General features: G+C 24.8%; 1 protein-coding gene across 1 annotated transcript; it reads right to left on the bottom strand.

The window, feature by feature from the left end:
• Window positions 1–1,004: 1,004 nt before the first annotated feature.
• On the bottom strand, window positions 1,005–20,979 carry LOC145844254 (multiple inositol polyphosphate phosphatase 1-like). The gene is made up of 12 exons (XM_082951633.1): window positions 20,879–20,979; window positions 11,086–11,231; window positions 9,842–9,965; window positions 7,874–8,014; window positions 7,246–7,378; window positions 5,917–6,015; window positions 4,833–4,911; window positions 3,822–3,928; window positions 3,181–3,293; window positions 2,807–2,940; window positions 2,457–2,588; window positions 1,005–1,408 (listed from the first exon to the last, which is right to left on the bottom strand). The coding sequence occupies exons 2-12, from the start codon at window positions 11,187–11,189 to the stop codon at window positions 1,186–1,188; spliced, it is 1,389 nt and encodes a 462-aa protein (XP_082807759.1). The 5' UTR covers window positions 11,190–11,231; window positions 20,879–20,979; the 3' UTR covers window positions 1,005–1,185.
• Window positions 20,980–24,062: the final 3,083 nt, after the last annotated feature.

The following is a 24,062-nucleotide window of genomic DNA, read 5'->3' as shown; positions in this document are numbered from 1 at the left end:
GGAAACATTCAAAGCAGAACCCAACAATAGAGCAGCAAACAAAGATGAAAACAGAGAATCAACAGCAGAGAGTTATAATATGAAAAACTGAAAGAAAGAATTAACTGAAATTATGTACTTAAAGCGCGTACTTAAGAAGAAAGTAATAGTCAGGCTAAATTGGTCAAAATCTTCAAAAGTCAGACTAAATTTTTAAAAAATTTTCGTGGCAATCCTATTAATATGCTGTTCATATGCTTGTTTGTATATTAAACAATAATAAAATCTTTTTAAATATCTCTTTTGATAAATTTTAGCTTTTAATTATTGCCTATGATGCAGATTTTATTTCAGACTTCATATAAAATGCTGTCATACTCTAAGTCGCGCTAAATATTTTATTATGTTTGATAAGAAAATATTAAAATATATTTTTATTAATAAACATATACTATAAAACAAATACTTAGACAAATACATTTATTTCAAACTTATTATTGTAATTAAGCTTTTTGATATACCATACTTATTTATATCTTATATTTTTATGAGGTTCACAACTACATGTTAAAAATCTAAAGAAAAAGAAGAGTGTGAAGTTGCATAGCTTTTTGACTAAATATAAAACACGCACTAAAAAAATCAAATACACTAAATGTAACTCGATTTATAGTAGCTTACACACAACGCAATGATTGCCTATCGATATGAAACTTGCAAATAATACGACCAATTATTGTAAGCTACTGGCTTTGACCTTTAAACTAAACCTTTTCGTGTAAAATAATCTTATTAAAAAATAATCTTTATCGTGTGAACTCATTAAACGGAAAAACTTGATAATGAGCTTTTGGGAATCGGGTGGCTTTGACTAGACAATGATGTTTTTCAATAAATAAAATACAAATATAATTAGAACTGTATTCCTAAAACTTGTTAGAATTTGTTCTAATTTTATTACTTAGTACCGAGTAGTTAAAATTACAAAACAAGCAAGCATAAGTATTTAAAAGCTACAATAAACATTTAAGTTTGTTTTTAATTTTTATACAAGTAAATATATATGTATATATATGTAATAGTCTAAATTTTTAAAGACAGTTTTAACTTCGGAAAAAAATCTATAAATAAAGGAATATTGCACTATGAGGTAATTTTTAATGTCTAACAAATAATAGTTTACGTAAAAAACTGCTGGAGCTCTGCTTAGTTGCAAATATTTTTGCAAGCTCTTCCACCTTCTAAACTGTTCAATTTATCGACAAGAAAACGTTTGAAAACGTTTTTATAATGACAGAAGTAACAATCGGTTCCTGGAAGTTGAACTAGGTAACCATTAACTGAAGTTGATACAAAGTAAATGTCTGTCAGTTCATCTTTATACAATGTAAAAACTACGTTTGCTGAAAAGGGAGCAATTTCGGCTGTTCTGAAAAAATTTTTTTTTATTGTTTACAACTCATTTATTAAAAATACTAACAAACACGAATATACGAAAATAAAATATATTATAGAGTATACAAAACTTTAATTATTCACTATTACATGTAAATATTGCATGCTTTCTAGTCATAGCAACCTTTTTTTAAATACTTTAAGTCTTAAAACTTATTTAAAATGAAATACATTTGAGTCAAACTAAATTACTAACTTAATTAATCAAAATTTATTAAAACTTTCAACAGCTTTATTGCTAAAATCATTAGCTACATGTTTATTAAACTTTTTTTTATTTTTTTTATTTTAACTATTTAATAAATTACTTTAGTTTAAAAATGTTAAATATCAAAAAAAAATTGTTTGCATATAATGGGTTTTGTTTTTATAGTGGGCCCTACTTAAAATTGCTACAATTTAGCTGTATGTTAGTTGCACCAAAGTTCTATATGTATTTTTTTAATGCTAGTAATTTAATTTGTTTCTTCTTTATTAAATTATTAAAACTTTATATGTTTTGAAATTAAAACAATTGTAAAAATTAAAACTAAAAATAAAATGAGTTATTTCTGCTTATATATTTTATGTTGCAAATAGTATCTTATAGTATTTACTTTTTTTATTTGAAAACATTTACGCAACTATGAAATGTTTTTAATTGAAAGCTTTTTAAATACATCGGTAAAAAAGAAAACTTTTTATTAAGATAATCTTCGTTAATGAAAATTGTCTTTACTGATATCAATAAAGAGGGCTAGTCAATTTTAATAATCTGTAGGTCTAGCTTGTTTACTAATAGGTAAACGTGTTCTAATTTGAAAAGTAATTTAAATTATGCAACACGTCAAAAATTAAATCAAAAGCTATCAAAAAAATCAAATCAACAAAAACACCAACTAAGTAAAGATAACAAATTTAAACAGTACTTCTCATAATGCTTTTATTTGTATTAGAACTTTCTTTAAAAACGCTTTTTAAAAATTTAAAAAACATAACATGAATTAAAACTATTCTTTTATACATAAACAACGTCAACTAACTGCCACTTTCTGTTTATTTTCATTAAGTTGAAATTACTGCTGTTCAAACCCATTTCATCTCGGAACAGTCCAAGAAATGTAACTATTGGTATTGTAGTTTCAGCATGGCCAAATCTTAAAACTGTTGTTTCCCTTAAAACAAAAAAAAATGTAACTGTTTGCATAGTAACTTTTATTAATTTAAATACTATTTTTAAATCTTAAAAAGGTGTATTCTTTTTGTTTTATTGCATATTCATTAAAATAAAACTATTGAAAACTGTCTAAAAAATCTTATTAATTAATACGCTAAAATTAAGTGACTAAGTAATTTATCAATTATAATTTTAAGTTTAACTTAAAAAACAAACTTTTTTTCGTTATTAACTACACTGTCGAAATTCTCAAGAACATTTTCAACAAGAGAACAAAAGAGTTCATAGTTGATTTTATTACCATATCCAGTTTTATAATAATGTTTCATGTCTGAGTCATATTGCAAAACCTATAATAAGTTTACTTGTAAGTTTACTTTTATTGAAACTATTAAAATTAAATACAGTTTATAACTTTTTTATCTATTTTCTTTTGAATTAACAAACGATACGTTTTAGTGACAAATATGGCCCATTATGGGAAACCCTGATATAGAGTTTGTAGGACTTAAATATTAACATTTTTATGTTTACTTTAAACTTAGATATTACAACTATTAAGTACTGCAAAATTTGTTTTAAAACCTCACCTGTAACTGTTCTTCGTCAAAAACATCGCAAATCGATGTGTAGTTGTGCAAAGCTTGTTGAAATTGACATAGTTTGTACAAATTGACAACTTGGTTTGCGTTCAAATTCAATTCTTAAAAAATACTCAATTAAAACTAATATTACTATAAGAAGATAAAAAGTTTACTAAAAACTTATGCCTGTTTTTTGTGTCTGAAGTATGTATAATTTTTTTTATGTGTTTTAATTGGGAAACCTTCAAAAAGTAAAAGCGTCACAAAAAGGAGTTTAAGGCAATTAAAAAGGGGAGTTTAAATACATTGAGAACTGAAATAACGAGTTTAACTGTACAAGACTGATATATTAACTTTTTTTATTAAAACATAATAAATAAATAGTAAATAAATAAACAAATGTTGTAGTTTACCAAAATGATTACTTGTACAAGGACTTACAATTTACCTAGGTTTTGATAGTTTGAATAGTCTTAAAACTTTGTCTAGGTGTTATATCAGATTATTAAAAAGCATATTGATAACGCAAACTTTATATTTTTTAAGTTTAATCTTTAAACACAAGTTTTAATTCAAACTAATCCCTTAGCCCACAAAATTAAAAACATTTTCTCTATAATACAAAGTTAAAAAAAGCTTTAGCTAACTATGATTATTGTTCAATTTTTTAATGACTTCTTTAAAGTGAACAGATTTGTGAAACTTCTGTCTTTCACTTGTAACGTCATTCATCAGTTCCTGCACATTGTTGTACCTTAATTTTAGTAAAATATGTTTATACTTTAAAAAAATTCACTTTAAACACAAGAAAGCAGCAATCATAAAAGTTTATAATTGAAGATGTAAGCTAAAATAACTTGATGGTTACAATTATTAATATCGATGGTTATCAATTACTTCTTTTTTTTTTTGTTTTTTTACATAAAAACGAAAGTATAAACTTAATGTCTATACTTGCTACAAATTTATAAAAGTTAAGTAACACCTACAATTAAAGTTTTAAATATTTAGAAAAACCTTGACTTTTTTGTATTAAAAAAAAATTATACAATTTAAGTATTATGTAGCACGGTGTCACTTAGCTATAAAAAATTCTTTATCATGAACTAAATTTTAAATTTAGACGGGTAGTCACATTTTTAATAAACGAGTAAAACGACAAAAACAATTACAACTAGAAACTGCAAAATTTTAATTTAGTCTACATTTAATAGTCAACTATTTTAAAGAGTAAGTGTGTTTACATTTATCGTTAATTTCATCGATATAAGACAATGATTTTTTTTAGCTAAAAATGTAACTTTAAACTAAAAAGTGTCATTTTATAGTTTTTAGAAATTTTAAAAATTGCTTAAACTGTTTGACTTAATGAGTAGTTTAAAAAGTTAATAAATTTACAAACTTTAAAAACACAATAAATAAATAAATAAATAAATAAATAAATACAAGTTTAAAACTTATTTAATAAGTAAACTTAAACATAATAAAAAAATTCGGTCAAAAAAATACCTATAAAAAGTTATAAGAATTGACTTAAAGTATTTTTGAATAATAACTTATTATTTTTAACTATTATAGTAAGTTTACGATGCAAATTAAATTAAAAACAAATTCATAAAAAATGCTAACTTAAAAGTAGCGTCAAAAAATAAACTTACCTTTCACATTCTTCGAATTCTCTTAAAGACTGATCAATAACTATTTGATTCAACTTTCTTTGGTAATCTTGAACTAGAGCTAAAAATAAACAACTTATTAAAACTTTAGTTAAAAAGGAGATTTTCAACTGCAAATAAAATAAACTGAATTAAGTCTAAGATTTACACACGCTTTTTAAATTTTAGATTTGTACTTATTGACTTTTAAAATACTTTTTTTTTTGCCCTTAAATAATATTGACTTCAAGCTAGGGCACTAAGAGCGCATTAAAAAAGTCTTCATTAATCGAAAGATATTTATGTGCTTTTACCTTAAAGTTTATAGCATGTCATAAACATTTATATTAATTTATCTAACTGTATAGCTTGAGTTTGTTTATTTAAAAGCTAAAAAATTAAATTTAGACTTGTTAAAGCAATCAGGGACAACTTAGCAAACACTTTGAAAAACAATTGAAGAGTAGTTTTAATACAAAAAATTTAAAGACAAAGCTTTCAACAAACATACTATTTAAAAAGATTTTATATGTATATTGATTTGTTAGGTAAATAACTTTTATTTATTTTGTTAAATTATTTATCATATAATTAATTAAACTATAAATGGATTTTAAAATGAGTTTACTTAAGAGATCAAGCTTTAAAATTATATTGTATTTAAAAAAAATATTATTATTGTTTTAACTAAACTTCAAATACAAGACTTATCAGAAGGCATATAGTATTAACTATTTAGTTTAATATATAATTAAACTATTTTTTAGTCATTATAAAATAATAAAGCAATTATACAAGCTCATCATGTATCAGTTTCTTAGTTTTGTTAACAAAGTGCAGCTAAAAGGTTTATAATTTTAAACTCATTTATTTTATTTTCTTATGACTCCATATAATTTTATAATATAGTTTAATAGCTAGTTTGTGATATATTAGACAAGTAGTTGAAAAAAGTTTAAACATATAATTAAAACTTCATAATAACTTTCAAAAATATAGTAAAACAAAATACCAACGGAACTAATTTGAAAACTTAATTCATTTAATTTTAGAATTTACATTTTTAGCTGAACAAGTATTAACTCACTTTGGTTATTAAGATCTAAACCACTTAATAGACCTTCCATATAAGATTCAGCACTTTGTACACATCTTGTCTTAGGAGAACTGTAAACTTTGAAGTTTCCTGCAATTTTAATTAATTTTTATTTTGGTAATCACAAATTTGCATATAGAAAAATTGTACTGCTTCCTGGTATTTATTACTAATAAAGTACACCAATTTACAACTAGTAATATTTATGCCTTTTAAGTTTTATTCTAACTCATTATAATAAAAATAAAGGGTAGATTTTATGGTCTTATCAGCCCTCGTTTCAAAGCTGAAATTAATACTAGATGTAAAACATAAATTTACATAAAAAAATAATTTAAATCAATGTTAGCTTGTAAGTTATTTTAAAATAACGATTACAAAATAAACACTACTTGCAATGTTGCTCATTTAGAAAAAATTGGGTTTTATAAATAGCCTGAGTTTACAGGTACAAGCTTTTTAAGTGATAAATAAAAATATATTTTAATGGCTTTCTTTATATATTTGTTAGTTAAAATTTCAACAGCAGACCTTACTTTCATATAATGCAAAAATTATAACCTTAATGCTAAACTTTTTATACTTTTCAATTTTAAACTCAAATTGATTTTACTTATAACTGTAAGAACAATTGTTGTACAATTACTAAGACAAAGCATACAGTAAGTGATAAATTTTTCATTTAGTTCAAAAAAAAAACTTTTTTATAAAACAAATAAGTAAATTAAAAATAAACATCGAAGTTTTCTTATATAATGCATGATACTAAGTGGGTATATTTATGATTAATCTTTCTATAATAGCAAAACCATGTTAGCACGCTTAATATGTCTGGTTTCGGGAAAAATAGCTTTACAATGAGTAAAAACCAAATTGTAATCTAATTCATTTAAAACTATACTCCACATTTCAAAGAAAGTTGGCTCAATGTCGTAAAATTAAAACTAAAACTTTATGTGTGTAACATTTCAAACTTCCGTTAATCGAATTAATCTTAGAACACGAGGGCTGAACAAATAATCTAAATAAAATTAAACAAGCCTAAGCTGGCATAAAAAAAACCTAAGTGGCGAAACTGAAAAGTGTCGTTTGAGGACTACTATTTAAGTTTGTTTAATTTTAGCTTAACCTTTCAAGAAACTGCATTATATCTTTTGAAATATAGTTTTTAAATATTAATATTCTAATGAAAAACATTCGAAAGTTTGTGTTTTATAATATGTTTCAATTATAATTTTAAACTTCATTAGCTTTATAACAAGAATTATATTATTTTTATAAAAGCAGTATAAGTTATAAAATATAAGTCAAATTACAAACCAGAATCTAAACATTGACGTAAAAATTGTTTGGAAGTTATTGTAGACAGATCAGAACCCAGAGTCTGCATTTCTTTTTTTCCTCTACTATGCAATGTGTAATTTAGTTCAAGAGGAAAAAATGATTTCAGCAGCTACATAAAAAAAAAAGAAATTAATGCACAATTGTAAGGTATTTTAAATCAAACTTAAAACAAATTTTTCAAGATGTATTTTTTATGTTTACTAAAATAATTCAAAGACTAGATAATTATTTATGGGATAATAAGTTTTAGTCTATGTACGATCGATTATAATACGGTCAAAAATAATATAAAACGAGTTGGAAACTAAAAATTAAATCTTTTTTATGCTACAAACAATGATAAGACTTATTATAAAAATGAACAGAATCAACTTATATTGACAAATTTACTAATAAAATAAAGATATTTGAAACAAAATATTTTCTATAATAATTATAATATACAATACATATTTTTTTTAAGTCTGTATATAAACTGATAATTATAAATTATACCATAAAACCAAAATGAAAAGAAGGCATTTAAAAATTAAATACCAAAATTCATATTAGCATATTACTTAAATAAAAAAGGATAATGCAGTATATTTAAAATAAAACAAACCTTGATACTCTCTTTAATTTTAAAGTTAACATTCTGTAGATCAGCTAAATGTAAAACATTTTTCATTGCTTTATTTAGCGACACAGAAGGATATCTACTACCATGTCGATACAAACCATCTACTCCTTTGATTGTCAAGCTCTGTAAATTGTATATTGTAAACACTAAAATTACTAAAAACAGAAATTTTATAATGGAGTAAGTCACGAGCAAAAAATTATGAGAACACATACAAATTTTTTTTCAAATACTGAGCACTTTTGTTTTTGTTTTTCTTGTATTGTGCAATGTGCATATGAGAACAACAGTTTTTAAGAAAGTTTTAACACTATTAGCAAAAATAATATTAGATAAAAACAAATATGAAATTCAACTTTGAGAATATAATTTTTATATTTGTTAGTCCGTATTTTTTTTTACAAAACTAGCATAAATCTTTTTTATTGTACAAATGTTTTTTTTATAATTCACACAAGGTTTTGTATTGTAATTTTTTGGATTCATGTCAAAAGTTCATGTCACAAGTCTGCATAAGAAAAGGACTGGTAAGGTCAGCAACATTATGGACAAAAAGTACTTCTTAGGCATAAAAGTGCGCAACGAAAGCATTTTCTGCCAGGACGGATCCGCCAGGAAAAAAGTCTTGAAAATATTCCTTGTAATACAACTTCATATTCACACAGTGCAAATATTGCGACAAATATTTTCTAAAAAGACTGCATTTCTGTTGCGAACACAAAAGTAAATTAAAGAGCAACCTATCAAATTCAAATTAATAGCAAGTTATTTGCATAAAAGAAGTTGATGGAAGGCCAGAACAAAAGGTAACCAGAAAAAGGCATTCAGACCATTTTCAGTGTTGAACGTGTAAACAGGCTAACAAAACAAAGCATCAGCCTAAATTTAAGCATACCAGAAATGCTGAAGATGTCATGGATAGAACAGATCAAAGGACGATTTCTGTAAAGAAACTGCAGGTTCAATTTGCTGTTGGTGACAAAAAAACCTTACTAAGTTACTAAATATGAAATGAATGAGTCGTCTAGCAGCTGAGGTTATAGTTGATTGCGTTCTTCACAATACAAGGACTGCAGATACCCAAAATCGCCTGCAAAAATCATTATTCTTCTTCATAGTAGCTATGGAAATCTATCAAACCATGAAATTTTGGATTCCATAGATTATGTTGGTGACCATTTAAATGGTGCCACTACAAGTCAAGTAGAACAAAATCATGGTCATATTTTAGTGGCTTTTAAAACATGTTTCATTGGCCAAGGACCAAATACGCCAGGGAGGCTTAAACTAGAAGTAAACAGTAAGAGAAAAAATAGACGAACATTATTTCTAATCAACTAGGATGGACTTAGCATGGACTTGTAGATAATTTCAATGTTTTATGTGTGCATTTTCATAGATGTTTGTGAAAACTTTACAAATTAAGCTATAATAAAATTTGTTAATTTATTCTAGACTCTAATTCTGTGTTATAGAATTAGAAACGCTGTTTATTCCTTTAAAATAAAGAACTATTTTGCTTTAAATGAACTAGGGTAAATGAAGAGCTTAGTAGGTAAATCTTTTTTCTATTATTATCTTTACAGCAAATTTTAAAAACATAATAACCTGAACAAGTCTAAATAGTTCAAATAAGGAGCTATTAATAAGTATCTAAAAAAAATTCTTTTATTTTAGCCTTTTTATTAAATTTTACCGATCCTTGCAGTAAGCTATTGTAAATTTTATAAGTTTAGTTTTGAAAATATTTAAAACTTCTTTTAAATTCATCCTTAAAGAACTAAGGAAACCGGTCGTAGGTTGTCTCGGATACTGTTGTTGTTGGTCGTGTGATAAATTTCATTAATTATTGTTGATGGCACAAAACATCTCAACTTTGTTGATGATAGCCGAAATAAATACCTGTTAAAAGTATTCAAAGTAAAGAATTTACACTTTTGCAAAACTTACTTTTGGAATAGTGTCTTTTTTCCATTCAACAGATTGGTTTAAACTAATCACAGGTCTCTGAAAATATGGACATTTAGTGGTTAGCCAATAGTGGTTATTTTTCAAGTTTCCAATATATGAAGATCTATGAAAAAAAATATTAAAAATTACAAGCTAATGGTTTTTTATTAGATATCCTAGCAAAGCAAGTTCGCTGGAATGTATAATAAAAACAGTTTGCGCTATACTTTTATTTATTGAACTAACATAAGTTTCTCTGTGTTAAACAAGTTAATAATAATACAGTTCAACGGATTCTGTAAAAAGTAATAGGTACTGCAAGAAAAGAATAGAAAATAAAGTAGAGGACGAAATGCATTTACTAAAGCAGTGCTTCTGAAATAGGGTTCCGCGAAGCCTTTCGAAATTAAAAAAGAACATTTATTTAATTAAACATTTTATGTAAAATTAAAATTAGGGGTTCCGCGGAAAAGTTGAACTTTTGAAAAGGGTTCCGCCACTAAAAAAAGGTTTAGAAGCACTGTACTAAAGTATAACTATATTCCATAATTACTAAAGATTAAAAACTAACAATTATGGTATAAAATTTGTAAATGTGAAATCATAATTAACTCAGTGGATAAACCATTTTAAATACTTGTTTATGTAATGTTTCCAATTCAAAGTATTTATGTAAAATCTACTCTTATGCTGGAACTTGATGCTAAAGTTGTTACCAAAACTTCAAAAAAAAGTTACTGGTATAAAAGAAACTTAAATTTTTTTTTTTTTGTAATAAAACTTTAATTCATTCTCTATATTATGTAATGTAATACCTGTGTCTTACCCATTATATTACCCATTATAGTAATACCTGTGAAACTAGTAAAACAATTATTTTTTTAAACATGTTTTTAATTAAAATACATATTAGAACATATAATTTCTGGTGGAAAGACTCTCTTTTTTCATAATTACTCAACAAAAAGAAGTATAAACTTAAAACTGACATGTTTTAAATATTAGGGTTTGTGTTATGATTTTTTAATACTGAAATATATACATAATGCAAACCCCACTACTTTAAACATATCAACGTAAAGTTTGTACACACAGCATCATTATAGTAAAATACATTAGTTGAAACAACTAAAACTACCAATAATACAAAAGAAGAAATAAAAATAAACATCAAAACAGAATTTAAAGATAAAATAAAAAACAAATTAAAAACTTATAGCTAAAAAAAATTATTAAAAACTTACATGGTTTTAGTTGTTATTGAGGGATATTCTTTTACTTCTACACAACAGTATGCAAAAATAGCAACAAAAATAATAAAACATCTCTCTTTTGATAATAGAACCATTGCTTTGGAATGTATTGTTATAAAAAAGAATTTATCGGCAATCTGAAAGTTAGAAGAATTAAAAATTATAACATTATAAGTAATTGTATTTTATTAGTTTAACTATATTTTAACCTATTTCTAAAATTCTAATTTTTAAGTTGAACTATGTCTGCAAATCATTTTACATGTTTATAGATGAAAACCTAAAACAAATTGGTTGTAGTACGAGTTTCAGCACTAAAATAGGGTGAAACTAACTTTTGCATAACTCATTTATAATCATTAAATTTATTCAGTGACTTCTAAATAAAACTATTTAACAACAATTAAAACTTATTTTAAATTCATTTATTTGGTTTCCTAACTACCATTAATTTCAACAAAAAATATGTATTACTTATATAAACTTTAAAAAATATATAAGTACCTTCTCTATTGCAAATATTACTTTTTTACTTAACAGTAATAATAAAATTTGTGCACTACTCCTAAAATTGAAACAAGAAGTATTTTTCATTTGATCAGCTTTTTTTCCACAAAAGTTTTAAAAATAAGTTTTAAAAAAAGAAAACATTAATAAATTTTAAATACTTTGTTAGGACTTCTTCTAAAAATAAAACAATTCATTTTTATATATTTTAATAAAAATGTTTGATTTATTCTTAGCAAAAACAAACTTGATCTAAAATAGAAAAAAAAAATTGTACTAAAAAAAACTTATTACCGACCAAGGGTAAGGGTTATGGGTAATTGTGATAGAAATAAAACTAATAAAAATTAATAATCAAACAAGAAAAAAAAACAAGAAAAAAATATTAATAAAAAATATATTAAATATTACTTCAAAAAGAATGAATTGAACTAACAAATGCAGTTTTTTAAGAAAAAAACAAAACTAAGTCCTAGTATGCACAATGCAAGTTTTAATGAAAATGTATTATTATACAAATAAATTATAAAAAAGCATACGAAAAAAAAATAATAATAACCAAGAGTAAGGGTTAGGGGTAGTAGTGATAGTAAAAAAAACTCATAAAATATTAAGGTAAAAAAATTTAAATTAAAAATTTTCAACTCGTTCAAAATTGACCCTTTGTGCAAAAGTGACCACTCGTGCACAATTGACGCCGTACAAAATGTATCCAAGCAAAAGTGATTTTTCTTGCATATTTGACTTTTTGTGCAAAAGTGTCCCTTTGTGCATATTAGACTCCTTACCCACTTCCACTTTTATAACAAACACAACAAACATTGGACTAGCCATTTTAACACTACATTGGAATAAAAAAAAATCAGAGATTTGAATACTCTGAAAGAAGAAGGAATAAATATGTAATTTGTTATAATCCATTATTCAGTTTCTCAATAAAATCCAATACTGGCATAAAATTCTAAAAACTAAAGAAAACTAACACTATCCCTTAAAAAATTCTTAACAGAAACATCATCATAATTAGTTACGCATTTATGCCAAATTTTGAGTGTAAATCTATTAAGTTAAACATTAATTACGAGAAAAAAATTAAAAACGGAGTAAGAAAGAAATAAAACTTTGCAAATAAAAAAAAAACAGTTTGAAATAATGTATATGCAATAGAAAAAGGAAAGTGCATCATAAAAAAATGTTATTCACAAAGCTTAAGGTACACGTAATGCAAAAAAAATATGCATTAACTTAGTTCAAAAAGAATTAATTAAATTAACAAATGCAGTTTTTCAAGAAAAAAACAAAACTAAGCCCTCCTATGCACAATGCAAGTTTTAATGAAAATGTTTTTTTTTAATTATGTAAAATTGAAATTTTATGTAAAATCAAACAAAATAAGCTAAAAAAAATTGTACTTTATTTTAGGGGTTAATGTAGTGTACAACCACACTAAAAACCATAATTAAATTTATGCTGAACTTACACTAAATGCTGATACTAAATAATACTTAGTAATACTCTGTATAAAACTAAGCATGACAAAGAATGAACATATTGTATATTAAAGATAAATTGCTAACACTAACAACTATATAAAGAACATCATACTTTAGAAAATATTTTAAACGTAAACAAAACTTTTGCACAAGATTTAATCTAACAGGAATATACCTTAACAATGTATAAAATAAAACAAGTTTAACTAATTAGAATGTAAATAAAAAATACTTATAAAAAGCAACATTACTAAAAAAACATTTTATATAACACAAGAAAATATTATAAATATATATTCTAGAACAACATGTTTACTGCAGCAGGCTGTGGCTAGAATGTATCCTGCTCCAACTATTAAGAGTTTATATGTGGCTGTAATATAGTAATGCAAACGTGCATCAGTAAGCTCGTGACTGCTCTTTAATATCTCCTTATCTAAACTTGCATCAGTATAACACATAAAACCTTACAAACTTTCACTTAAACGCTTTGATGAACAGGAACTTTAACTCAAAACTTTCCATTGAATTTAAGAAGTTATCAAATGCAGTTTGATATCCTGTTGCACTTCCTTTTCTTCCACTTTCGAAAGAGAATATTCACTCTACTTCTTATGTGCATTTATGTTAGATAATAAACACTACCCTTCCTTCATTAACAAGCAAAAAGTTACATGCATCAAAATTTAAACTGCTCTCAAAACTTTTATTGGTGTTTTTCAAAGGAAAAGTATTAAGGATAATTTGAAAATAAAATTACTAAACAATTTTTGACAAATGGTATTTTAATTCTCTAAAATTATACTTTTTATAATCAAAAATTTTTTATTGTGTTCATTAGAGCTTCAACAATTCAATTTAACTTTAAAAGTAGTTTTAAATATTACAACCTACTATAAAGATTGCAGCATTTGAAAGACAGAAAAATAATAAATACACAAAAAATTACTAAATGTAATGCCTATACAAACGCCTATGATACAAATTACTAAAAGTTTTCAGAATTTTACTGGTCTTTTTTTGACTTTTTGGACTAAATTTTGTCAGTTCTCTATTGACTTATTGGACTTGAAATTTGTCAGTTCCATTTTGACTTTGTGAAGTTAAAATTTTTTCAGTTCTATTTTGACTTTTTGGACTAATTTTTGCCAGTTCTTCTTTGACTTTGTGGACTTGAAATTTGTCAGTTCTAATTTGACTTTGTGGACTTAAAATTTTGTCAGTTTTACTTTGACTTTTTGGACTAATTTTTCAGTTTTACTTTGACTTTTTGGACTAATTTTTCAGTTTTACTTTGACTTTTTGGACTAAATCAGGGTTGCCACTCTTTGAGTCAAAAAATCTTCCCTGAGTGACAAGAAACTTCCCTGAGTTTCCCTGAGTTTTTTTCAAATCCTTTAAATAAAGTTTTTGTTATTGGCAAAAATTACTAATACCTCATGCTCATTTTTCTTCTTTAAAAATAAAAGGAAGGTTGTATGTGTATACTTCTGCATTAGATGCTTACTAAACTTATAAAAATAACTGTTTTCAAAAATTCAATGTTAAAAGGTTAAATCAATTGAAATTGAAAACCAAAATTTGTGCACAATTTTGTGTAAACTTGTTAGTTAACTTATGCTTAATAATATCAATATAAATAACCTCAAGACATGCCAAATATTGGGCCCAAGAAGATTTTACAAACTTTAACAAGGCAGAACTTAGTTTCAATGTGCTTGATTTTAGACTGTTTGCATATAGATGATCTTTGATCATTCTTCAGGACCTTATTGTCATCTCTACCATCTAAGTAGATATTAATTCCTTATTTAAGCTAAAGCCCAGTTCAACACTTGCTTGGTCATTGTGAAGCACAAACACAGACTCAAGGACTTTTGTTAAATCTTTATACTTACGTGGGATGTTTTTGTTCAACTTTAGTCATGATAAATGTAAATTTAAAACTTAAAAAAAAAACTACAATATTAATTCTAAGAATGTTGAAGAACTAGCCAGAAGGCTAAAAAAATTCTAAATAAGCACTTAAAAATAAATAGAACTAATTTTTTTGACATAATATTGAAACTGGCTTAACTAAATTTGGAAACTAAAAAACATTCCCTGAGAGATTTTTCAAAAAGTTTTTAAAACTTCCATGAAATTTTTAGAAAGTATCATAACTGCCCTGAGTTTCCCTGAAGTTAAAAAAAAAGTTGCTTGATATTTTCTATAATTTAAAAACTCCCTGAGTTTTCCTGAGTTCCATGAGTGAGGGGCAAACCTGAAAAAATTTGTAAGTTCTATTTTAACTTTGTGTACTTTAAATTTGTTAGTCCTATTTTGACTTTGTTGACATAAAATTTTGTTGGTTATACTTTGACTTTTTGGACTAAACTTTTTAGATCTGTTGTGACTTTGTGGACTAAAACTGGGACAACACCCTTTGTGACTTATTTGACTTAAACTTTGTCACTTACTTTCTGTGACTTAAAGACTTAAATTGTGTCTTTGTACCTTTTTGGTTTACTTTGACCAAGTAGATATTGGCATCAACTTCTGTGACTTGAAAACTTAAATTGTATCAGTAACCTTTGTGGTTTACTTTTTAGTTTCCCTGTGGCATGTTTATCAATCTGATTCATTTTTGCCTGATGTTTTTTTCAAGCCCCTACGTCTTTCTAGTTATGGTTAACCTTAAAAGTCTTTTAAAAGGGCAGATAGTAAATATGAGTATTGTTTCTTAAAAATTAAATGCATGCTTTATTGTAAATTTTCTCTAAACCTACTGTTAAATAAAATGCACAGAATAATAAAAATTACAAAAATATAAGAATGTGAAATAACTACTACCTTAAAAATTAAAGGTTATATACTATAAACTTATTTAGGAAAAATATGGTCTTGGTCTTAGTTAAGTGTTACCTAAAAGACTGGTTATTCTTAACCCGAAGACGCCATGTAGGGTTATAATGTAGTGTACAACCACACTAAAAACTAAAATTAAATTTATACTGAACTAACACTAAATGCTGATATTGAACAATACTTAGGAATACTCTGTACAAAATTAAGCATGACAAAGAATGAGCATATTTTATATTAAAGAACAATTGCAAACACTAACAAATATATAAAGAACATCATATTTTAGAAAATATTTTAAACGTAAACAAAACTTTTGCACAAGATTTAATCTAACAGGAATATACTTTAACAATGTATAAAACAAAACAAGATTTATTTAATTAGAATGAAAACAAAAAATACTTATAAAAAGTAACATTACTAAACAAAACACAAGAAAATGATATAAATGTATACTCTGGAACAACATGTTTACTGCAGCAGGCTGTGGCTAGAATGTATCCTGCTCCAACTATTAAGAGTTTATATGTGGCTGTAATATAGTAATGCAAACTTGCATCAGTAAGCTCGTGACTGCTCTTTAATATCTCCTTATCTAAACTTGCATCAGTATAACACATAAAACCTTACAAACTTTCACTTAAACGCTTGGATGAACAGGAACTTTAACTCAAAACTTTCCATTGAATTTAAACAGTTACCAAACGCAGTTTGATATCCTGCCCACCCGAGTATGCCATGTAGGATATAAATGATGGTACAATCATAATTAAATATCAACCTTATTTAATTATTATCTTATAAATATTATATTGTATTGAGACTACTTTAAACAAATTAGACAAGACAGTTTAAACAGTGTATCTATTATACGAAAGAACTACAATACAATATTATAAAATCTTTATTCTAAAAATATAAGTTACTTTTAAAACTTTTATAAATCACTTAGCAAAGGTGGAACTTTGTAAAAAACCAAGTTTCAATGCAGTAAACTATAAAACACTTAGAGAACTATCAAATATATATATATATATCTATTTCAAAAGTCTTAAAACAATCAACTATTATTTATATAAAAACTTTTGGTGAGCAATAACTATAAAAGGCTTAATAAACTTTTAAACATTTAAATCTTACTTAAATGATTTAAAGCAATTATTATACAACTTTAATATTAACTCTATATTTAAACAAAACCTACAATAAACATACACAACTAAGTTCTAGATAAGAATTCTTGCAGTAGATCTTTCAAACAGCTACACAAAAAACACACTAACTGCACACATCAAAATGTATTTGTTATATTTTTATGAAATGTATTATCAGTAATTAACCCTCGTTTCTCATTGGCTCATTTGGGCGAGTTTAAGCAATGAATAATGCAGGTAATTGCAGCATTTCATTACAGATGGAAAGATTAAAAACAAGAATTGCTAATGTAAATACATAACTTAGTTCAAAGTAAGAATTGAAATGCAGAAATCTTACTAACTTATATACCTAAAATTATAACCACAAATTTTTACCTTTTTTTTTTTTCTTGAACAAAATATTCAGTAATTTAAAATGATTTTTGAACACTGAACATGAACATAAATAATATAATTTAAAAATATAATAACTAGTTACTATTCTTTGAGGAAAAATAACTACTGATGAAGCAAAAACTAGCCTGAGTTAAAAAAAACTTTGATAATAATTTAATATGAGCAAAAATTTGAAAAAATAACTATTAATCAATCTTGAATATTAAAAATTACAAAAAATTAACAAAAGGACTCAAGTCACAAGTTTTCAGAAAAATAAATTCAAGTAGTGTAACATAGTCTGATACTTTTAAAAAGATTTTAAATTAGCTAAAGTCTTTTTCAGAATTCTCAAGCTAGTATTAACTATCCCAAGTAGCTGAGTTTAAGGTAACTTTTTGTACTAATCATGATTACAATATCGCTTTAATAAATAGCAACATTATTATTAAAAATAATTTCTAAAACATGTTTTGTGAGTTTGTTATTTGTGAACAGTGCCTAGTGCATGAAAAACTATACAGGTTTTCTAAATTACACAGTGCTAAAAATAAACACCAAAAGTAAAACTGTTTTTTGTTATCTATTTTTTCCTAGTGGTGCAACTTTCTTTGTAGATATTATAAATTTATAAAACTTATTAGTTTGACAATAATAAAATGTCCAAAAAAGTACATGTTAATTTAATCTGGCTTACCAGTTAGAGAAGTTTTCCAAACCTATAATGAAACATAGAAAATTCTATAGAAAGACTAATTTATTGAGAAATAAAAAACTAATTGAAACTTTAAACACTACAACAAAAAATATTGGTGTGTTAGGAAACGAAGAAGCAAAACTACTATGAACAAATAAATCAACATGCTTTTATTGATTCAATCATGTATGCCACACATATGCCAATAAAGTGCAAGTATTAATTTTTTTTTGTGCTTTCCGTTAAAGATTATTTTAACTTCTAAAGAAACAAGACAAGATTTATAAAAGTTTGAAAACCTACACACAACATACATTAATTAAAACTTGCAAAAGTATTATTAATGTGGAACTTGTTTGTGATTAGTTTAACTGTATCTGACAGAGAACTTTTTGATATGAATTTACTGGGATTAAAAGATTTTGATTTTTCAATTATAAATACTATTTTTAACTAATTAAATCTATAACATATCCTTCACCAAATGCTTTGGTTCACTTTGCTATTAATATATTTAGCATTTGTTGTACACCAAAATTGAAAAAGATCAAGACTGTGTTTCTGCATATTCAAAAGCCGTCAACTTACTTTGAACCAAAGCATTTGGTAAACGATATGTTATATCAAAAACCAAAGTAAAATAAAACTTGTTAGTAGTAGTAATTAATTACTTTAAAAAGTGCACTTGGAGCAATTCCAAGAGAAATAAAAAAAAGGTTTTCCAAGAAACAATATGAAATTATTTTAAAAAAGAGTAAAACACATCTACTACCACCTAAGATTTCTTATAATATTTTTCTACAATGAATATGCTTAAAGTTAATATTTTTTTATTAATCAACAATAAATTAAATAATAGTTAATATTAACTCAATACCTAGTAAATTTGAATTTTACTATGTGTATAATATAGCTCTTATAAAAGTAAAAGCTTTATTACATTTTATAGATAGAAGTTTGTACCTTGCTAAGAGCTCAGTCTTGAGAATAGCATTTATATAAGTAAATACAATGTTAAGGGCATAGGGGGGTCCACCTTGATTTTTACAAGTTGATCTTATTTTATAGAGTTTTATCTGAGCTATCAGACATTTTTAACCGCTTGAAAAAATTCAAAGTATTTTTTTATATATGAGCGATCAAAGTCAGTGACCTCAATAGATTCTTAATGGAAGGCACAAACTAAAAACGCAAAAAAAGACCATTTCACTAAAAATCTATCTCCTCCTTCATTTTTTAAGCAATCTTCTTCAAATTTTCCAGAAAGTGTATTAATAAATTTTAAAAAGATTTAATGCAGGATTTTTTTTTTTTTTTTAATAATATTTTTAATAAAAAAAACCACCTATTCTTTTTTTATCTCAAGTTTTATTTTTTATATTTTTTAAATTCTAACATTCAAAGTTAATTTAAACTATAAAAAGAACATTTCTTGAAAGTTTGAGGTCTCTAGCTCAAAAAAATGAAGGAGAGGATAGGTTTTTAGTGATTTTTTGAATTTCCAAGAAAGTTGACCTCAAAAAATTTGCGGTCCATACTTTTTTATTGGTAACTTTTTATAAAATTACAATATCTCAAAAGTTAAATAACATTTTTGACTCTATAAAAACTGGCTTGTAGTTTGTACTTCAAGCATTCATATAAGATCCAATGCTATTTTCAGTATAAAAAAAAGTCGAACCCCCCCTCCCCAAGCCCTTAATAAACTGCTATGAGTAAAATGTTTAAAACTAGAATAGATTTGATACAAAACTTTTAAATTAGAGAACTAAAGCATTAAAACAAACTAACAAATTTAAATATATAATACTTTATAAACTTGAACTAATAGTAATGTGAAAACAATAACATACTTAAATCTAAAAAAACTTATTAAGATAAATAGTTATGGTTTGATTAAACAAAACCTCTTTATATTTAAACAATAAAATTACACTAACTTTAATAAACTCACATGCAGTTTCTATGATATATAAGTCTAGATCTTTTACTCTTATACAAGTGCTCTCAATAAGCATAATTTCTAATAACGGAAATTGATTTAAAATGTATTTTATATCTATATCAACATGCAATTGAAATTACATTAAATTTTTAATATCTTTCTAGCTAGCTGACTCCACACATTTTACATTTAAAAACTAAAAAACTAAAAGTATAAACAGCAGAAATATTTGTTTTCATAATAGAAAAAATACAATTTTACAGACATAATTTGCATATTTTGTGTAATAATGACGACATAATATATCAAAGGCAGTTGAAATGGCTTTAATGTATGTTTATAATTATAAGCTTTCATTTAAAATATAGATTATATGTCTAGGACATGTATAAGTGATTTGTTTACTCTTTAAGTTGAAAAAGTGAAAGTATGTGTTTTTTTTTGGGCAGCAGTTTTTTTTTGTAGTTTTTTATTTTAGACTCTTTTTAATTAAGTAAAAACACATCCGAATCATATATATTCATAAGTCAAGCAAACATCACCCAAATACTCCCTACCCTTATTAAAAGTTGAGTTTTACACAGGAAATATTTTTTAATAAATCATGCTACCTTTCTTTTTACCTATTGGCACTATTTCAATTTATTGTAATTTAAAGAACCTTATAAGATTTAATACAACAATATTTTTTTGTTTAATTTGAAATATACTATATTTTAGGTTACTAAGTAGTTAACACTTAAATAAATAACTTCAAACTAACCTTATTGGTGTAACATCGAAATATTCCAATAAGATTGAAGTAATAGTAACTTTGAAAAAAACTTCATGCTGCTTAAATTTTAAATCTCACAATATGCATCTAAAATATTTGTTTTTAGATGAATTTATTACAAAGGTCTATTAACAAAAAGAAACTAAATTTGCTTACAAAACAAAAATTTATAAAGTGCTCAATTTATTTTAAAATAACAGTTTTTCTATGTTAATTTCGTAACACTTATTTAAAGAGTAGCATAAATTAGTGAAAAACCTTACTATGTTTTAAAAATACAAAGTCAACTAAACCTTTAAAAAAGCTATTATTCTAAAACACTTTTTTTTTTTATTATAACTACACTATAAGCAAAAATTTCTACCACTTATTTAGTTTGCAAAATTTTTGAGTACTTTACTGTTCACAATTTAAGATGTTGAGAACTGACTTATATATTTTATGTTTCTTAATTTTTAAAGTTTAGAGCAGGAATGTACATATATTACTTAAATACTCTATGTTAACAAAAGACTATCAAAATAAGTTTGTTGTATTTTAGTAGAGCTAGCCTCAAAGCAGAAAAATTTACTTAATAATCAAGATAAACATCTTAAAACTACAAGAATTAAGTAGTAGAAAACAAGTTAACTATAAATCATAAAAATGTATAAAATTGAATTAACTCTAGCTCATTTAAAATTCAACTAACACTAGCCTGAATTTCTCTAAAATTTTAAACTAGTTTGAAAATGAACTATTTGACCAAAATTATATTTAAAAACTAAACTGTCAACAAACGTTTTTGTAAAAAGTCTTTGAATAGTAAGAATAGTAAGAAATAATAGTATTTGCTAAAAATTTTTAACCCTTATGAAGCCTTTTTTACCTTTTTTTATAGCTGAACTACTTGTTTTTAATTTATTTGTTTAGCTTTTATGATATAAAACAGAGTCAAAACTTTAAAAAATAGTACAAAATTTATTAAGTAAAAGACAGCTTGTTCATGTTCAAAATTTAAATATATTTATTTTATTTTTAATTTATGAGTCCTATCAATGAAACTTCATACTTCATTAAACTTAAGAAAAACAAACTTTGTAAACTGTTTCCTTAAATTCAGTGAAGTTTAGAACTGTATTTTTTTCATAAACACATAATCTGATACTAATCTAGATTGGTTGAAGATAAATATTGAGGGTGATACTTTGTTAATACAATTGTACATATAAATTGGTTCAAAAGTAAAAAATAAATAAAACCAAGGAAAATAAACTATTTTGTAGTTATATCGCTTTATTAAGGGAAGTCAAGTGTTTTTATCAAAAAATTGCAAAAATCAAGGGATATCAATAAATTTTCAGAAAATTAAGAACCCTATTACAACCCAGCAAGAACTATAACTATTTACTTATTTTTAAGTAGTTTTACCTATCATTATATCAAATTCTATATTTTTCCAAAAACATGTTTTTACAGGATGAAAAAGCACGCATGTGGAGTTTTATCAATGTTTAGCTTGGTTTTGTTTACTATAAGCTTACCTAAACTTTTTAACCTCTACATTAAGGTTGATATTTTCTTATATACAAAGTGTACCAAAAATCCTTGAACTGTTTTACATTTGAAAAATAATTATCATTAAAATATTTTTCATACAAGTTAAAAAAGAAGTATGAGTAACTATTTTACTTAATATTTTTTCTTTAAGTAGTTTAATTAAATTCTTTAATTAACATAAAATACTAAATTTTTTTCTAGGGTCACAAATAAAGCAATTAATTAATGATTGATCACAGTTTATTTAGTCTAGTCTAGTTGGAACACTAATAAAGCTTGTAAAACATAAGTTTTGATTGTAGTTTTGTTTTTGCAAATAACTTTATCAATAGGCATTAGAATATCATTTTTTTGTTTGGTTAATTTCTTTTTAAACTTAAAAGAGATTTAAATATTGATATATCTACTAAGCCCTCCTTTATTAAAGTTTATACAGTCAAAAATTTTTTTTAGCAGTAAAAATTTTAGCATGGAAACTTTATAAAAAACTTTTTTTAAGTTTTATTAACAATAAGTAAACAAGCTCTCTTAGTAATACTTCAACTAAATGTATACTAACTTATATTATAAGTTTGCTGTTATACTATATACACTATACAGCTTTAAAATAAATGTAAAAATATAAAATTTTCAGTTATAATTTTTTTTCTTAATAGTAAAAAAACATCAGTCCTAAACTCTACCCTTTAAAATTTGTTGAGTTATTTGTGTATAACATGCATAGCAGCTATGTTTAACACACATGTGATTTCAAATTTTAGTAATATGTACTTTATTTTATCTACGTTGTGAATACTATCAGGGTTGCCATCATACTTGTCAATAACAAAACTGCACTAATCTTAGCTTTCATATCAAGCTAAATATTTTTAATTTAAAACTCAGTATTCTCGTAGAATAAGTTAGGAGGAAACGCTTAAATAGGTTAAAAGCTCACGGGTGTGAAGTTGGCTTGGTAACGTTTTTCAAGATTTTTTTTTAATGTCCAAACTTTGGACCCAATTATTTTCCTTATCTTAATAGCTAATCAATTATTTTTTTTTGTATTCTAGAGAACGGTCCTTTGCTTTTAATTGAAAAAAATCCAATGGGTTGGGGTTTGACTTTTAGTGTGTAGCCCCTTAGAAAAAATTAGTTTTGTTATCAATTTTTACTTATATCGAATTAAAAAAAAATGAACTAAAATATTTATTTTTAATATTCATACCAATATGTGAATAAATACCATACAGATTTTTTTTTCCAACTATTAATATTTAGTTTTATTTGGCCTTATTCGAGAATTCCTTATTCCGGAATAAGGCCAAATAAAACTAAATATTAACAGTTGGAAAAAAAAATCTGTTTAGAATTTATTCACATATAAATATGAATATTAAAAGAAAAAAATATTTAACTTTATTTTTTCTTAGTTCAAGATAAGTAAAAATTGAAAACAAAAGTCATTTTTCGTACTATTTGGTCTTATTCCGAAATTGCACTCGTTTAAAGTTCGTTGATATAACTCTAGTTAGCGAATACTTATTATTATTACTGTTTTTTTTTTTTAATTCAAACTCGAGTAGTTTTTGTCAGTAATAAAATAGTAAACTAAAATAGCGAGCCTGCACCCGGTGATGTTTTTTAACTAAAA

The sequence above is a fragment of the Thalia democratica genome, chromosome 9 (assembly GCF_965202585.1).
Source record: "Thalia democratica chromosome 9, ktThaDemo2.hap1.1, whole genome shotgun sequence".
Lineage (NCBI taxonomy): Eukaryota > Metazoa > Chordata > Thaliacea > Salpida > Salpidae > Thalia > Thalia democratica.
The sequence above is the reverse complement of the archived record's forward strand: the minus strand, read 5'-3'. Positions and strand labels throughout refer to the sequence as shown.